The sequence below is a fragment of the Lolium rigidum genome, chromosome 3 (assembly GCF_022539505.1).
Source record: "Lolium rigidum isolate FL_2022 chromosome 3, APGP_CSIRO_Lrig_0.1, whole genome shotgun sequence".
Lineage (NCBI taxonomy): Eukaryota > Viridiplantae > Streptophyta > Magnoliopsida > Poales > Poaceae > Lolium > Lolium rigidum.
This window is the reverse complement of record NC_061510.1, coordinates 335,573,634-335,587,354: the sequence shown is the minus strand read 5'-3', so window position 1 is coordinate 335,587,354 and position 13,721 is coordinate 335,573,634. Positions and strand designations below refer to the sequence as shown.

Here is a 13,721-nt window from a genome sequence, read left to right as displayed (position 1 = left end):
CACTGTGTTCTTGTGATCTTCTACCTCCGTTCCATAATATAGTGATTTTTTAAGCTAGTTTGAATTCTTTCTTCTACACGGTTTTGTTCCATAAATGGTTGGCCTCTTCGCCACATTGATATATTTGGCTGCAGTTTAGGTGTGTGTTGTTTTTTGTTTGGAGAGAGCCTTTTATGAAGCGTTAGTTCACCTCCAGTTCCTTGTGAAGGATGAAATGTTGCAAAGTCTGAACATAGGCTTCCAGCATGGGATCAAGATTATGGTGATACCATTCCACCCCCTCGAGTTTGGACATATCATGAGATACAAACTAGTACCACTCGACATCGTGAAGATTATGCTAGAATATCTTGAAGAAAATAACGTGTAACCCATCTGATGAGAGACATTGACATCATCAACATTTGCATATCGGAACTAAATCCCGCGTGATCCTCAGTTGAAGCTTTTGCTAGCAAAGTCATATCAGCACACCCAACTTCTACCATATACAAGCCTGCGAATTAATTTGATAAGGTTAAGCTATTTGTTACCTTCACGCCAAACTCTTTGGTACCTTTGAGCCTTCTCTTAGCCCTTCACGTCATGTAGAGAAAATAATAACTATAACATGTACAATGCATTGTCTTTTAGTGTTATCTCTTGCAATTAATGAGAATTAATTAAATTTGGCAGGAAATTAGGTTGCTAAAAGAAGACATGTGGTACAATGGAGCAAATGATCTTCCCTTATTTTCTAAGGAACCATCCCTTAGCTAAGGGACAGCAACCTTCTCTTTCTCTATTCTCTCTTCGCCAACTCAGCAAATATCCTGTTAAGCTTCATGCACTAGCCACTTGAACTAAAAGTTCGAACTGATGGAAAGGGCTAGGCAATTCACATATACATTTCACAACACCCGCACTCGCGTGTGACGGGAGAAGAGAAAGTCAACACATGAAAGAAGAAGAGCACACCGAAACAGGGCATCAGCGGTGGCTAAAAAGGGGGGCAACAGCAATTATTAGGCTTAATTGCGAAAACCATGTGAAAGCCAGGATTTGAACTTGAGACCTGGGGCTCTAATACCATGTTAAGCTTCATGCACTAGCCACTTGAACCAAAAGTCCGAACTGATGGAAAGGGCTAGGCAATCCACAAATACATTTCACAACATATCCTACGTAGCAGCTCTAAGAGAAGACTGACGTCACCGCATTGTACGTGCCCTGAGAACCCTTTTCTTCCCGCAGGAACAAACTGAGTTGTAAAACTATGATGTGTTCAGGTCACAGTGTAGTTTGCCCGACCATGTTGTACCCGATGAATCCCCTTCTACTCTACCAATGTACCAATCAATAGTTTAACTAATTTGTTTTGATTTGTTCTTATACGATATGGGCCCACATGTCATTTGTATGGTAGACGAGTCTTATATGAACGAGAGTTGGTAATCGTTCATTCACGGTTTTCATCTTTTCTTTTAATTTGCTAATAAATCCTTGGGAAAGACATAAGAAATAAACTAACCACAACACTCCCAAGTTCTTTTCCATAAGCTAGTTTAGACTTCTAGAAATTCTCGAATAAAAGTGTTCATAGTGAGCACTAATTTGTTTGGATTTTTTGTTTTGAAACGAGGTAAGACTTGCCTGGGCAGCTGTGGCCAGCCTGGGATGGTCGCCGGCGTGGGGGGCCGACCTGAATAAAGGCGGCGGTCCTAGGGTCTCTCTTCGGCGAAGATGAAGACTTTCCTGAGGTTTGTTCTTCTCGATCTGGCAGGTGTTGAGTTCCGGAAGGCGCCGCCGACGAATGTAACCGTGTTTTTTTGCCTGGAGTTTGGTGGATCGGTGGTATTCGATCGTGCGCACCCATGCTTTTATTCCGGCCGATTGGTTCTGGAGGGAGGGGCGCGAAGCTCTGGTCTGTGTTAGCATCAAGAGACATTTGGTCCACGTTGCAGTCAGATAAATGGAATAACATGAAGGCCGGTGCTGAAGACTAGCTAAGGGAGGTTCAAGTCTCCGCGTTGTTGAGGGACTTGCTTGGTGATCCGGGCTCCGCAACTGTCGCATGGAAGTGGGGGTAGCAGCACAGGTGAAGTTCAGGGTCCTACCTTTCAGGGTGAAAACCCAAGGTCTGGCCTAAACTGGTTGTGCCTGGCAATGACCTTGTTGGAGACATTGTTTTGAGAGCGGGGACTATCTCCAGGGTGAAAACCTAAGATCTTTGGTCCGGCGACGACGGCGCTGGTGCACCGTTTCCTTCTTAGAGGCGTCATTTTTGGAGATTCTGTGTTTTAGGTGTTGTCTTGGTGGTGGTTGTATTGCTATTGCTAAGGCTAGGATGCTATAGCGGGACTTTTGTTTCTTAGTTTTCTTTTTTTTGGCTGCGTGCATATGTAATGCCATTAGAGTATTGCATTGTTGCAGAGGTTGGGTGTAATTGGTATCTTTTGATATTAATATATTCCCTTTATCGAAAAAAGGTAACACTTGCCATTTTCCTTAATAGAGAAGAATAAGTGGCCAGTTTATTAACGGAAAACTGGCCAAAAACCGGTAAAACCACCCATGCCGACCGTCATGAAACACGGCCGTCGCTAGGGCATACACAGCCACCCTGGCAACCCACCGAAGCTGCACAAACACCATTGAAGTGAAGATCGTCGCCAAGGTGGCTCACCGGTGTCATCGTCATCACTTCGCAGCGACTCCGACTTCCCCAAAGAAGCGACCACCAAAGAAGACCTTGCCGAAGCGGCACCACGAAGCTCAGGTTGGCCAAGCCAAACAGGTGGCTCCTCGTGTAGGGAAAATCAGCTCCGACTTGGGTGACGAGCTCCGGAGAGGGGATGCGCAAGACCCGCACCGAAGGAGAACTTCACCTGGACCGCCCCTTGCAGATCGTCGTACGCCGCCCAAAGAAGACACTTGAAGAACATGGCAGCTCCGACTCCACAACAATAGAAGACTAACATGGAGAGAACTCGGACACGTCGGGCCAAGCCGACTAACAAGGTCTTGCCGCGACCAAACCATCACTCATCAACGCCTTCGTTGCCACATAAGCCGCCACACGGAACACTAGCATCACCGATTGGACACCTGCCGACTACGATGTTGTGTGCGTCCAACCCAAAGGAACCCAAGCATCATGAAAGAGAGTAAGAACTTCAAGACGACGCCCCAGAGGAGGAAAGCGACGCCCGTCGCCTGACCTACAAGTCTAGGCTTTCACCCGAAAAACTTGCTCCGAGGCAAGACGAAATTGAAGAAGACCCCACAGCGGCACCTCCAAGGAGAAAGCGACGCCCAAAGGCACCACCGCCGCCGGCCGGCAAGAGCCGGGCAAAACTTTCGCTCGGAGCTTCTTGACAGCCACCTCACGCAGCCAACCATGCCGCCATTGAACCGCACACCCCGGCGCATTGCTAGCGCCACGCCAAGATCACCACCAAACCTCGAAGACCAGATCTGGCCGCCCAGATCAGACAACCACCCACGGCCGCGCAGCACCTTAGGAGCCCGACGCACCGGCCGCAGCCAAAGCGCGCCACTACCAGAGAAAGGGAGGAGAGCCGCCACCCCACCAAACCTCGTCGGACGAGCCGCTGGGAAGGCACAACTCGTCGCCGCCGCAACACCAGGCAGACATCTAGGCCGTAGCCACCAGACCGCCGGAGCTGCACCGCCTTGGCTTGGACTTCACCGCGCCGCGCAACCGAGGGAGGCCCGAGCCTCACCCGCCACCACCGTTCGGGGCCGCCGCCCTTGGATCCAGACTCCGCCACCGCGAGGGACAGCCAGAGGCCCACATCCCCTTTGGGAACAAGGGCCTCCTCTGCCGTGGACCCAACCGACGGCAACGGCGGTGGGAGAGACGAGATCGTGCCCCCGGTGGCAGATAGGGTTTTTGCTCTCCCGGGTCGTCGGAGGAGGCGACACGGGAGTCATTTCTCATTTTTTTCATGTGTTTAGTCCTGTTTTTCTGCTTTTCATTTGTTTGGAAACTAGTTATAAGGAGTTAGCAGGAAAATTAAAGCGCAAATCCGAGTTGTTGATGTGTTTTATTAAGAGCGATATGGAATACTAGAAACGATTGTATTTTTAACAATGCAAGTCATTCCCCTGGCTACTCACTAGTTTCGTCTTATAGACAAAGGAGAAGCGACATGATTTGGTTACTCGGGTGCAACCCTCTAGAGATGGTCACGCGGACTTATAGAGCCAGTTCAACGTTTTGATCGTAGGATATCATGTTGCCGCAAAGTTACTTTGTATTTTCCTTTCTTTTAGATGGTTGATACATGTATCTATCTTGTGCTATAAATAATGTAATATTTTGTAAAACTTAATACATGGAGTTCAATAAGATAATAAAAGTTGCATGCATCAATCAATTCTGATGAGGGACTAAGCCTCCATTTCAAAAAAGATACAATAAGTCATTAAATGCAATAAGATACCGGTTCGACGGAAACCTTAACGGTGAATATGAGGTATGGAGCCAACCAAGTCTCTGAAAATTATGTATATGATGATAAATTATGTTTTTTTTTCCGATTCATATTAATTGACTTCAATATAGATGTATCAAGATTTAAGAACAAAAATGTGTCTAGATACATCTATATTAGAGTCAATTAATATGAACGGAGGGAGTAGTAAAAATCAGGCTTCTTTCTCAACAAACCACCGTGTGGGCCCGGGGATTCGTTCAGGCCCTTTCAAGCCCAGCTGCCCAAGAAATGCTATTCTTTTACAGCTTAGCCCCTCGAAGTAGTGATATTTACCGAGCTACGAGACAACCCGTTTCCTCCCGTAGCTTGGAAGCAACGGCTCATTTCTTCCTCAGACGGCGCTGCGTCCCCAAAACCCTCGAGATCTCGGCAGTTTCTACCTCCCGCACAAATATCTGCCCCTTCTAGCTCTCGATCCCACCCCGGCGGAGCCTCCGGCACCGGAGGCGAGCCCGAGATGCGCCCCAACATCATCACGGAGGTGCGGTTTCCTGTCCCCCAATCCCGATTTCCGGGTGAATTTCTGTGAGGGCGCCTTCGGATCTGATAGGAAACAACTTCAAATTGCTGCGGAGTTCGGCTTGCCACTAAACCCTAGGGATGCCGCGGAGAAGCGCTCCTAAGGATTCGTGGAAAATTATTGTTCTGTCGATGGGAATTTAGCCGGTTGTTGCGGGGGGTTCGTCAGGGGACTGGTTGCTTGAGTTAAGCTCGACAAGAGGTGGCTTACATGTTTTGAGTCGAATAATGACGGGGTTTCTTTCTGGGCTGTGGCTTACTTCCCTTGATTTGCCTGCTGCTTCGCTGTTAGGTTTGTAGGAGATAGATGTAGTATCTCTTAGAGCAGGGTTTCATGCAGTGCGTTCTGCTGGAGTGAAGGATAACAGGAAATGTGGCAAATATTCGGTGTTTTATGCTTCTTACATTTATTTTTCTTTCTTGGATGCAGGCTGGGATTTCAACCAGGCTGAACCAGTGGTGGAGCAGCACCCCGTTCATCACCTCCGGTGTTACCCTAATATGCGCGGCGATATATCTGGCGTGCTTGTTAATTGGATATGACTCCTACAGCGAGATATGCTTCTTGCCCTCTGCGGTGGCCTCACATTTTCAAGGTCTGTTCAGTTCACCTTTTTTTTTTTTGGGTGCAACATAATGCTGAATCATAGCTCATTCTGGAAAGAGGAAATGTACCATTTACGTTGAACATACAGATTCTGTTAGAGCTCACCTGGCTTAAACCTCTCATCATGCACAGTGATTTTTTTAATGCTGCACATTCAAGTTCCTGTTTATGCATATAACACTAGAAGCGCCAGTTACATGCCATCAATTCATGAAACACCGGTTCTTCTACTATAAGTTAGTACAACCTGCTGAGATGTTTGTAAATGTTGAAAATAAATGACAATGGGGCTAACGCTAGATGAGATATGCACTCTTCTTGAAACCAAATGCCGAAGAGGCTCAAGACTGCTTACTTGTGCAGTCTATGTTAATACTTCTTGTTTGCTTCTGGTATATCTGACGTGGTCCATATTTTCTTTCAGTGTACAGGGTCTACACATCTGTTCTGTTTCATGGTTCTTTGCTTCATGTGCTTTTCAACATGCTGACCTTTGTACCCCTGGGCACCGAGCTGGAGAGAATTATGGGATCAGTCCGCCTCTTATTCCTGATGTTCCTTCTTGCAACAACCAATGCAATTTTCCATCTCATCGTTGCCTTCTTGGTGGCTTATAATCCTATATCTCCTGTTTCATACCTCGTCGATGAATGTTCCATTGGCTTTTCTGGAGTTATATTCTCAATGATTGTCATTGAGACAAGTCTGAGTGGAGTGCAATATCGAAGGTACATTGCTTCTCTTGTTGTTAATGTTACACTCATTTTGATGATATACATGAGAGATCAGTTCATGTGGGAGGAATCGAGTATATGCCTAATGTTCAAAAAGTTTGCTTACTCAAATTGTCGAGTTTCAGACCATTTTTGGTACACAGAATACAAGATTGAACCTGTTGTTCAAAATGTTGAAACATGATAAGGTGGTGTATGATATAAGTTAGTAATGCTTTTAGACTAGTATGGATATGGTTACTTGATGGCCATTTTTTAATAACAACCGACTGCGTGTTAGCCAAGCATCTAGAAAAGTTAAACTGTAACTATTTTCAGAAATAAATTGCCCCTCTCCTTTAATATCCACACATATCCAACGTTCTGAACAAAGCCATTACTTTTTATTCTATGACATTTATTGCATGTGAAGTGACATTCTCTCTCATTTGCCAGCATCTTTGGTCTCTTCAATGTCCCTGCAAAATGGTATTCATTCTAAGCACTCTTTGAATTTCTTCCCATTCAGTTTACTATGTGAAATATACATTCATATTTTATATCTGTCCATTGCCAGGTATGCATGGATTTTGCTTGTACTGTTTCAGTTTCTCGCGAGTAATGTTTCATTACTGGGGCACCTATCTGGCATCTTGTCTGGGTTCGCATGTTTGTCCCTTGTACCCTTTTGACCTTTTCATTTGTTAAGTTTTCATGAGCTAGGTTAGGTATTATCATCCTTGCTGATCTTCTTTATTTCTCTCAGACACTTATGGGCTATTCAACTACTTGCTGCCTGGACCATCATTCTATTCTTCTATTGAAGGCTTGTCCATGCTAGTAAGTTTTTTTTGCCAAATTAGGTATTATCCCTATCTCCTCAGGGAGATGTTTCTTTTTGTTAATATTTATATGGTCTGAGATATCGGATGTCAGTCTGCTTGTGTTAGGCGTCCTGGCTTTATTCTCTGCACTGGAGGGACTACCTATGGCCAGCTTCCTACATATTCTAACACGTCCACTGCACCAAGGTATTGTTTCCATATTTATTTATATTATCTGGTGCCCATGAAAGTAATAAATTAAGTTATTCAATCTACAGCTCTCTGATAAATCGAAATTTCTGGAGAAATATTTCGTCATGGATGCCAAGTAGGCAGACATCCACTATTCAGACATCTAGTACTCAGGTATGACAAGTAAGAATACATCTCACTATACTTATGTCTGCAAGTGTAATTTGCTGTTGATCTCATCATCTACATACAATTTAGGCGATCATTGTAGTGATATATTTGGTGCAAAACTGTTAGAGCTTCTCCAATCTGATTGGATTTCAGCCATTAAGAAGAAATAATCTTACCATTGTTGTATAGTGGGAGTTTCTAGAGCTGCAATTGTTTAACGTTGATAGTTCTGATTCTACATGAAGAAACCAAGTTATATGGAGGTAGAGCTAATTGGTTCATGAAGCTTTTCCTGGAAGCTCTCTTGTGAAGCTTCGATGAGCTCTACAAAGACCTATAGAGATTGAATCATTTCATTGATAGAGTATATCATTATAGTAATAGTTGGTTTTGTTATTAATTTTTTGTAACGTGGATTATCTGGGTGAGAGGAAACTTATTCCAAGCATTGCTCTGGATGGTGGATAAAACCAATCAAGCAAAAGTTACACTTGATTGTGCAGTATATGCATTATCAGAAGATAATTTATACCAAATTTATACATGTAACTCTCGAAAATTCCCTTTGGAAACTATAATCGTGCTTGATTCCCAATTCATATGTGTGTTAGCTCCTATGTCCTATCCTATTTCTGGTAGTTCAGTTCGAGGTTATAAATAGCACCTGTTTTTTTTGGTAGCCATAATGATGATGCTGTCCTGAGCTTACAAGGTTGTTCATCTTTATGTAACCAATACACTTCAAAGATATATACACAATCTTTCTGAAATATGGATTATACATATTATGAAGAGCTTTAAGACTTCGCTGAATATTTTCCCATAGGAACAAGAAGATCCCAGATTTCCAGGGAGAGGACGAACACTTGCTTCTACAGGAACTGAACCAACTGCAAGGGAGGCAAGCGCGAATTTGCATGCTAGGTTGTTGGATAACACAACCCCAAGTGACCCTCTAACGAATTCACAGTAATGCATTTTCTACTCGACACTTGGTCAATATAGTACACATTTACATGGTAGTCACATATATAATGAAAGAAGAATTTGATATGAAGCAACTGTGTCTTGGAATAGAAGGATATAATCACAAACATATCTTTTTGATGAAAAACTTCAAGCATATAATCACAAGGTCATTGAAATGCTGATCTTATTTTCATGTAAAAACACCCAGGAAACTTTTTTCCTCATTTTGCAATTATATATATTCTTCCGAGCATTCAGTTAATTTACAGTTGTAATTAATGCTAATCATTTTAACCATTTATTGTGATGTTGCAATGCCTATACTAATACACCACCACTATTGGGCTGTTTGCTGTCAAAGGATGGATACCATTGTATACTGCTATGTAGTGTCATATATTTTCTAAGATTCTTTGTCATTTAGCAATTATGTATATATTATCCCAAGCGTTCAGCTTATTTATGGTTGTAACTAATATCTATCGTTTGAAACAAGTTATTGTGATGTTGTGCTTGTTAACAAAATGTAAATGTTGAACCTCATAATACTAATTATCATTTAATACTTTAAATAGTGTCGTTTCTTTCTAATATTTGATGCAGTCTAGCTAACTGACATAACAAAATCAAAGTTGTCTATAAACAGAACTTACATCTATGAACTATCAGGTACCTGTATAAACAATTTCTCTCGTTACCTTTGAAAAGGTTTAGGAAGCCTGTCCCATTTCCTTGTGACATGAAGCAAAACGTTTTTCTTTGATATTACATAACACACATATGAAGTATCAATTATTGCATCTTCTAGCATGAGAAATTGAGAATGTACCAATTGATTTCTACTTTTTACCTTCGGTATAACAGACATACAAACACAGTCAGAGCTGATGCAACAGTAACAGCTGACCAGGTATGGGTTATGTATCCCCTGATTTCTTGTCTAATGTTGCTATGGGTTTAGTAATGATTATTGGACAAATTATTCTCTGCAGACTGATACATTTGATGAAGAGCTTAAGAAGCTGGTTGGTATGGGTTTCGAAAAGGTACTACTGCATAGCCAGCTAGTGCATTGTTTTACAATGTTCTTGGTGTCCAAGAGGTCCACCAATACTAGATTTGAAAGAAATGAGTTACACAAACCAGACTGTTCCCAGTATCATGTGTGGTTGGCTAGTGCAGTCTGTATGATTAGTGGCTTGCTCGAGGATTTAGTAATTATATTGATGGCCCTGCTAGATGCTAGTTGTGCCATATGTATGTTAGAGGCCAGAACTGTTCTACATATAGGGGTTTGTTATATTTATCTTGTCTTGATGATCAGTGGATTGCTCGAGGATTTAGTATGCTAGTAGTATCATATTGCATGAAAAAACTAACTCAAATTGTAAGTCATATGTTATGGTAAGAGGCCAGAACTGTTCTACATATAGGGGTTTGTTATATATATCTTTTCTTGACGACTGCAAGAATCTCATGGATGGATTGGTTTCCTTGCTGCAGACTCAGGCCGAAGTTGCTCTTGCCGCTGCAGACGGAGATCCAAATGTTGCTATTGAGATTCTCATGAGTCAGCAGGTTTGTACTTATGTTATGCTTGCATTGTCTTCCATTAACTGTTCAGAGGTATGTGATTTCCCGTGACATTACTGTCTTTTGCCTTGTGAATTTTTTTTCAGGATTAGAGATTGGCCATGCAATATATTCAAATGAAGCGCCGTTATCGGGCCACACATCTATTATGAAGGTTAGGCTCAGAGCAGATAGTGGGATTGGAGAACAAAGCATAGAGGAAATCTTTGTGGGAGAATGTTTGTGGAAAAAGATGCCGTTGACCATGCTTTTTTGTAAAGGCGCAGAACCTGCTGCCTGGTTCCTTGTGTTTCTCAAATCTTGTATGTACTGAACATGGAAATGTCGAGGGCTCCAGGCATCGGCTGACTGATTTCATCATCGCTTATAAGCATTCTCTACAACCAGACCTTTTGGGCATTGGCCGATTTGGATTGAACGTTGAACATTCTCTAACAGTGAAAGAGTCCAAAGCGACAGTTCAGTTAAAATGTAACCAGGTCAAAGAAAAGTTAAAATGTAACCTAAAATTACTACCTCCATCCCAAGGCTTAAGTCTTATATTCTTTTTGAAAAGTCAAACTAAGTAAGTTTGACCAAAATTTTAGAAGAATCTATCAACAAATATGATATTTTGTAGATACCATATGAAAATATATTTCATTATCTATATAATGATACTGATTTTGTATTTTACATGTTAATGATTTTTGATAAAAACTTGATCAAACTTGATATAGTTTGACTTTCTAAAAAAAAAATGTAAGCCTTAAGCCTTGGGATAGAAAAGTATAAAACACAGAAGTATTGACATCAATTTCAACCCCAGGGAAATTTAGATATATTCATATATTTCACGAGAATTAACATTGGTTTCGTCTGCAAGCTAGCATGGTCGACTCGTGATGATGCTGACTACTTAACCAAACTCAGAGCTCAGTCTCTTTTTCCTGTGCAAAAATTGCATCCGAGACAAAAATGGAACGGTCTTCTGACTGTCCTCGTATTTGCCTACGAGCGCCCCATGTTGGCTGTACTTGCGCCTTGCCTCTTGGTCCTGGAGCATCGCCGATGCCTGGTAGGCCAGATGACGAGCTGGCAGAGGCAGACCCAAGAAGCCAACAAATCTACTGAGATGGGGTGACTTTGACGACAGAGTAAAGGAGGCACAAGTCGTTGTGGCGAGAAGTGATTGAGAAATGAGAAAAGAAATGACAAATTTTGAATAGAGGAGGGAGATGGATCTGACATGTGGGCGGAGATGTGAGATGGCGAGAGAACATATATCTTTTTTTCCTTTCCGAACATCGTACATGTATTTCTTGTTGTCTGAACAGTAAAATGTGAGCTGACAAAAGCAATCCTTCATGGATCTTGTATTTTGGGCACAACCACTCCTTGATGATTGGCATATTTGTAATTTGTTTCCCTCCAAATTCTCACTCTAAACTGAATATCTTATCTCAAAACTGTCCACGCCTTCTTGCAAGCAAATAGGGAGGGCCAGGTCTGCATAAGAGCAGACATTTTAAAGCGCGGCTAAGAGAGTATATATAACCAAGAACATAGTGAACTTTTGCATGCTTAGAGCATCTTCAGTCACGTCTCTCAAAAAATATCCGGCACGATGATTTCGGACGCGTTTGGAGACAGCGCCGGACAAAAAGAGAACAAAATTATGTAAAAAAAAAGAGGTCCTTTCCGGCCGTGTCCCTCAAACAGCGTCCGGATGCATGCATTTTAATAGAGAAGACCACCCCATGTGAAAAAAGTAGGTGAGCGAAAGTGTGTGAAAAAAGAATGGCATGCGGAGATTAGAGGCTGCATGCATGCATCCGGACACTGTTTTTGTGTCCGGCGTCTCCGGTAGAGACTATACACAGAGTCTCCATCGGAGATGCCGAACACAAAATGCGGCGCTTTTTAGCTTTGGAGGACACGACTGGAGAGCACTTTTGTCCATTTTTTGTCCGCGGTCCCCAAACATCTTTTGGGGGACGCTAGTGGGGATGCTCTTATCTATCATCATTCATTTTTGTGCACAAGAGAAATAATGCAAGTTATTCAGGTTCATTGGTCCATTTGAATCCCGCAAACTAAGCTATTTGTGTAGGAGGTATATCTAAGTCATGGTCTTGTTTAAAAAATTACATGATCACACAGTAGTTGGCAGATATCTTACATAATGTAATTTATGGATTGTGCTACACCCTTATGAAGATAATGCAGCAAGGCAACACTTAAGGTCCCATTGATTCGTAGGACGAAAATAGGAAAATGGAAGGATTTCGATACCCCCCCCCCCCCCCCGCCCCCATACTAACCCTACAAGATTTCATATGCAACAAAGCTTGTCTGATCCCATTGCACGAAAAATGCGATTCTTACAAAGAGGCGTGACTTGTGAGTGGATGTTAAATTTTATATAAGAAGAAGTGCAAATTATTCATTAGGAAAACAATCCTATGAGTTTTAGTACACAAATCAAACGACCACCGTAGGAAAACTTCCAAGCAATTGAATCCTCCAAAATTTCCATGGGAATTCTTCTAATCAAAGAGGACATTAGAATATGTAACCCTGGAGTACAAAAAGTACCACTCCCTACAAACCCTACATCCACATGGAAAACGCAATGCACCCATATACAGAAACGCAACCAGCAAAATAATTCCATACCTGTAGAACAAAAGGCTAGTGAAGGGGAGTCTATAAACTGATGGGGATTAGGATATAGGACTACCATGGAAATTTAAAATCCATGATACACACAATGATATTTCCATTCATGATCAAAGTAGACGACGTTGAAGAAGACGGTAGGCAGCACTGCCCAACTTAGATGAAAGATGATCCGTGATGAAGAGCTTGAACAGTCGCGTAGAGCGCTCCCAAAAACCTAATTCGATCTCTCCCGTACATGATCACAAAGGGTACTGGTTCCGAAGACCTGCTCTCTCGTTCGCCAGTGCACACCGGCGGGCGGGATGGAGTAAGCTGCGGTGGCGGAGGAGTAGCACGCTCCAGAGCCGGAGGAACACTCTCCGGAGGAGGAGGAGCTGGTCGAGATGCATGATGAGGACTTGGAGGAGCATATGGTGGTGGTAGAGTCCATCGCGTCAGCGTGGCATCAATTGGATCGTAATTCCTACTAATGGTCTAAATAAATCTGAACAAAAGTAGTGTTGAAGAATGATGCTGCATTTCCAAAGCAGTCATATTTAATCGAGTAATCACAACAAATTTTTTCAAGAGAAAAGTAAAACTAGTATGCAAAATTTCTTATTTTTGATAAATTTCGGCTGCATTGTGTCATGTGTTATTTACCTTTTTATTTATACTAGAGTTAGTTCCTTAAACGATAGTTTTTCCTGCTATGTATGTCTCAGCGATTATGTCCTCTGGGCTCTGGCATTCCAAACACGAATGCGAGTTTACTATAGTTTCATACTACTAACTAAAATGTAATAGGAAAACATAAATGTTATATACCAGAATATTTTCTCCAGAGGCACGGTGACGCACACTAGAAAATCAGCCTCGGTCATCATTGGGCTCTTTCTCTGCAGTAAGAAGCACCTCCAGCCGCTCATCGAACAACGCCGCACTCTCATCATCTCTCCGATAGCCCAGGCGCCCAGCAGCCGATATT

At 42.5% G+C, this 13,721-nt stretch overlaps 1 protein-coding gene across 2 annotated transcripts; it reads left to right on the top strand.

Annotated features, from left to right (window-relative positions):
• The first annotated feature begins 4,828 nt into the window (after positions 1-4,828).
• Positions 4,829-10,520, top strand: LOC124703910 (rhomboid-like protein 15). Of its 2 annotated transcripts, none has more exons than XM_047236148.1 (13): positions 4,829-4,983; positions 5,452-5,617; positions 6,053-6,356; positions 6,798-6,830; positions 6,919-7,010; positions 7,108-7,181; positions 7,278-7,372; positions 7,444-7,531; positions 8,355-8,452; positions 9,362-9,407; positions 9,490-9,543; positions 10,001-10,075; positions 10,177-10,520. In XM_047236148.1, exons 1-13 carry the CDS (start codon positions 4,960-4,962, stop codon positions 10,180-10,182), a joined length of 1,155 nt encoding a protein of 384 aa, XP_047092104.1. In that variant the 5' UTR covers positions 4,829-4,959; the 3' UTR covers positions 10,183-10,520. The 2 variants fall into 2 exon arrangements, with proteins under 2 accessions (XP_047092104.1, XP_047092103.1); XM_047236147.1 differs by having other exon boundaries at positions 4,831-4,983; positions 8,355-8,497.
• The last annotated feature ends 3,201 nt before the right edge of the window (positions 10,521-13,721 follow it).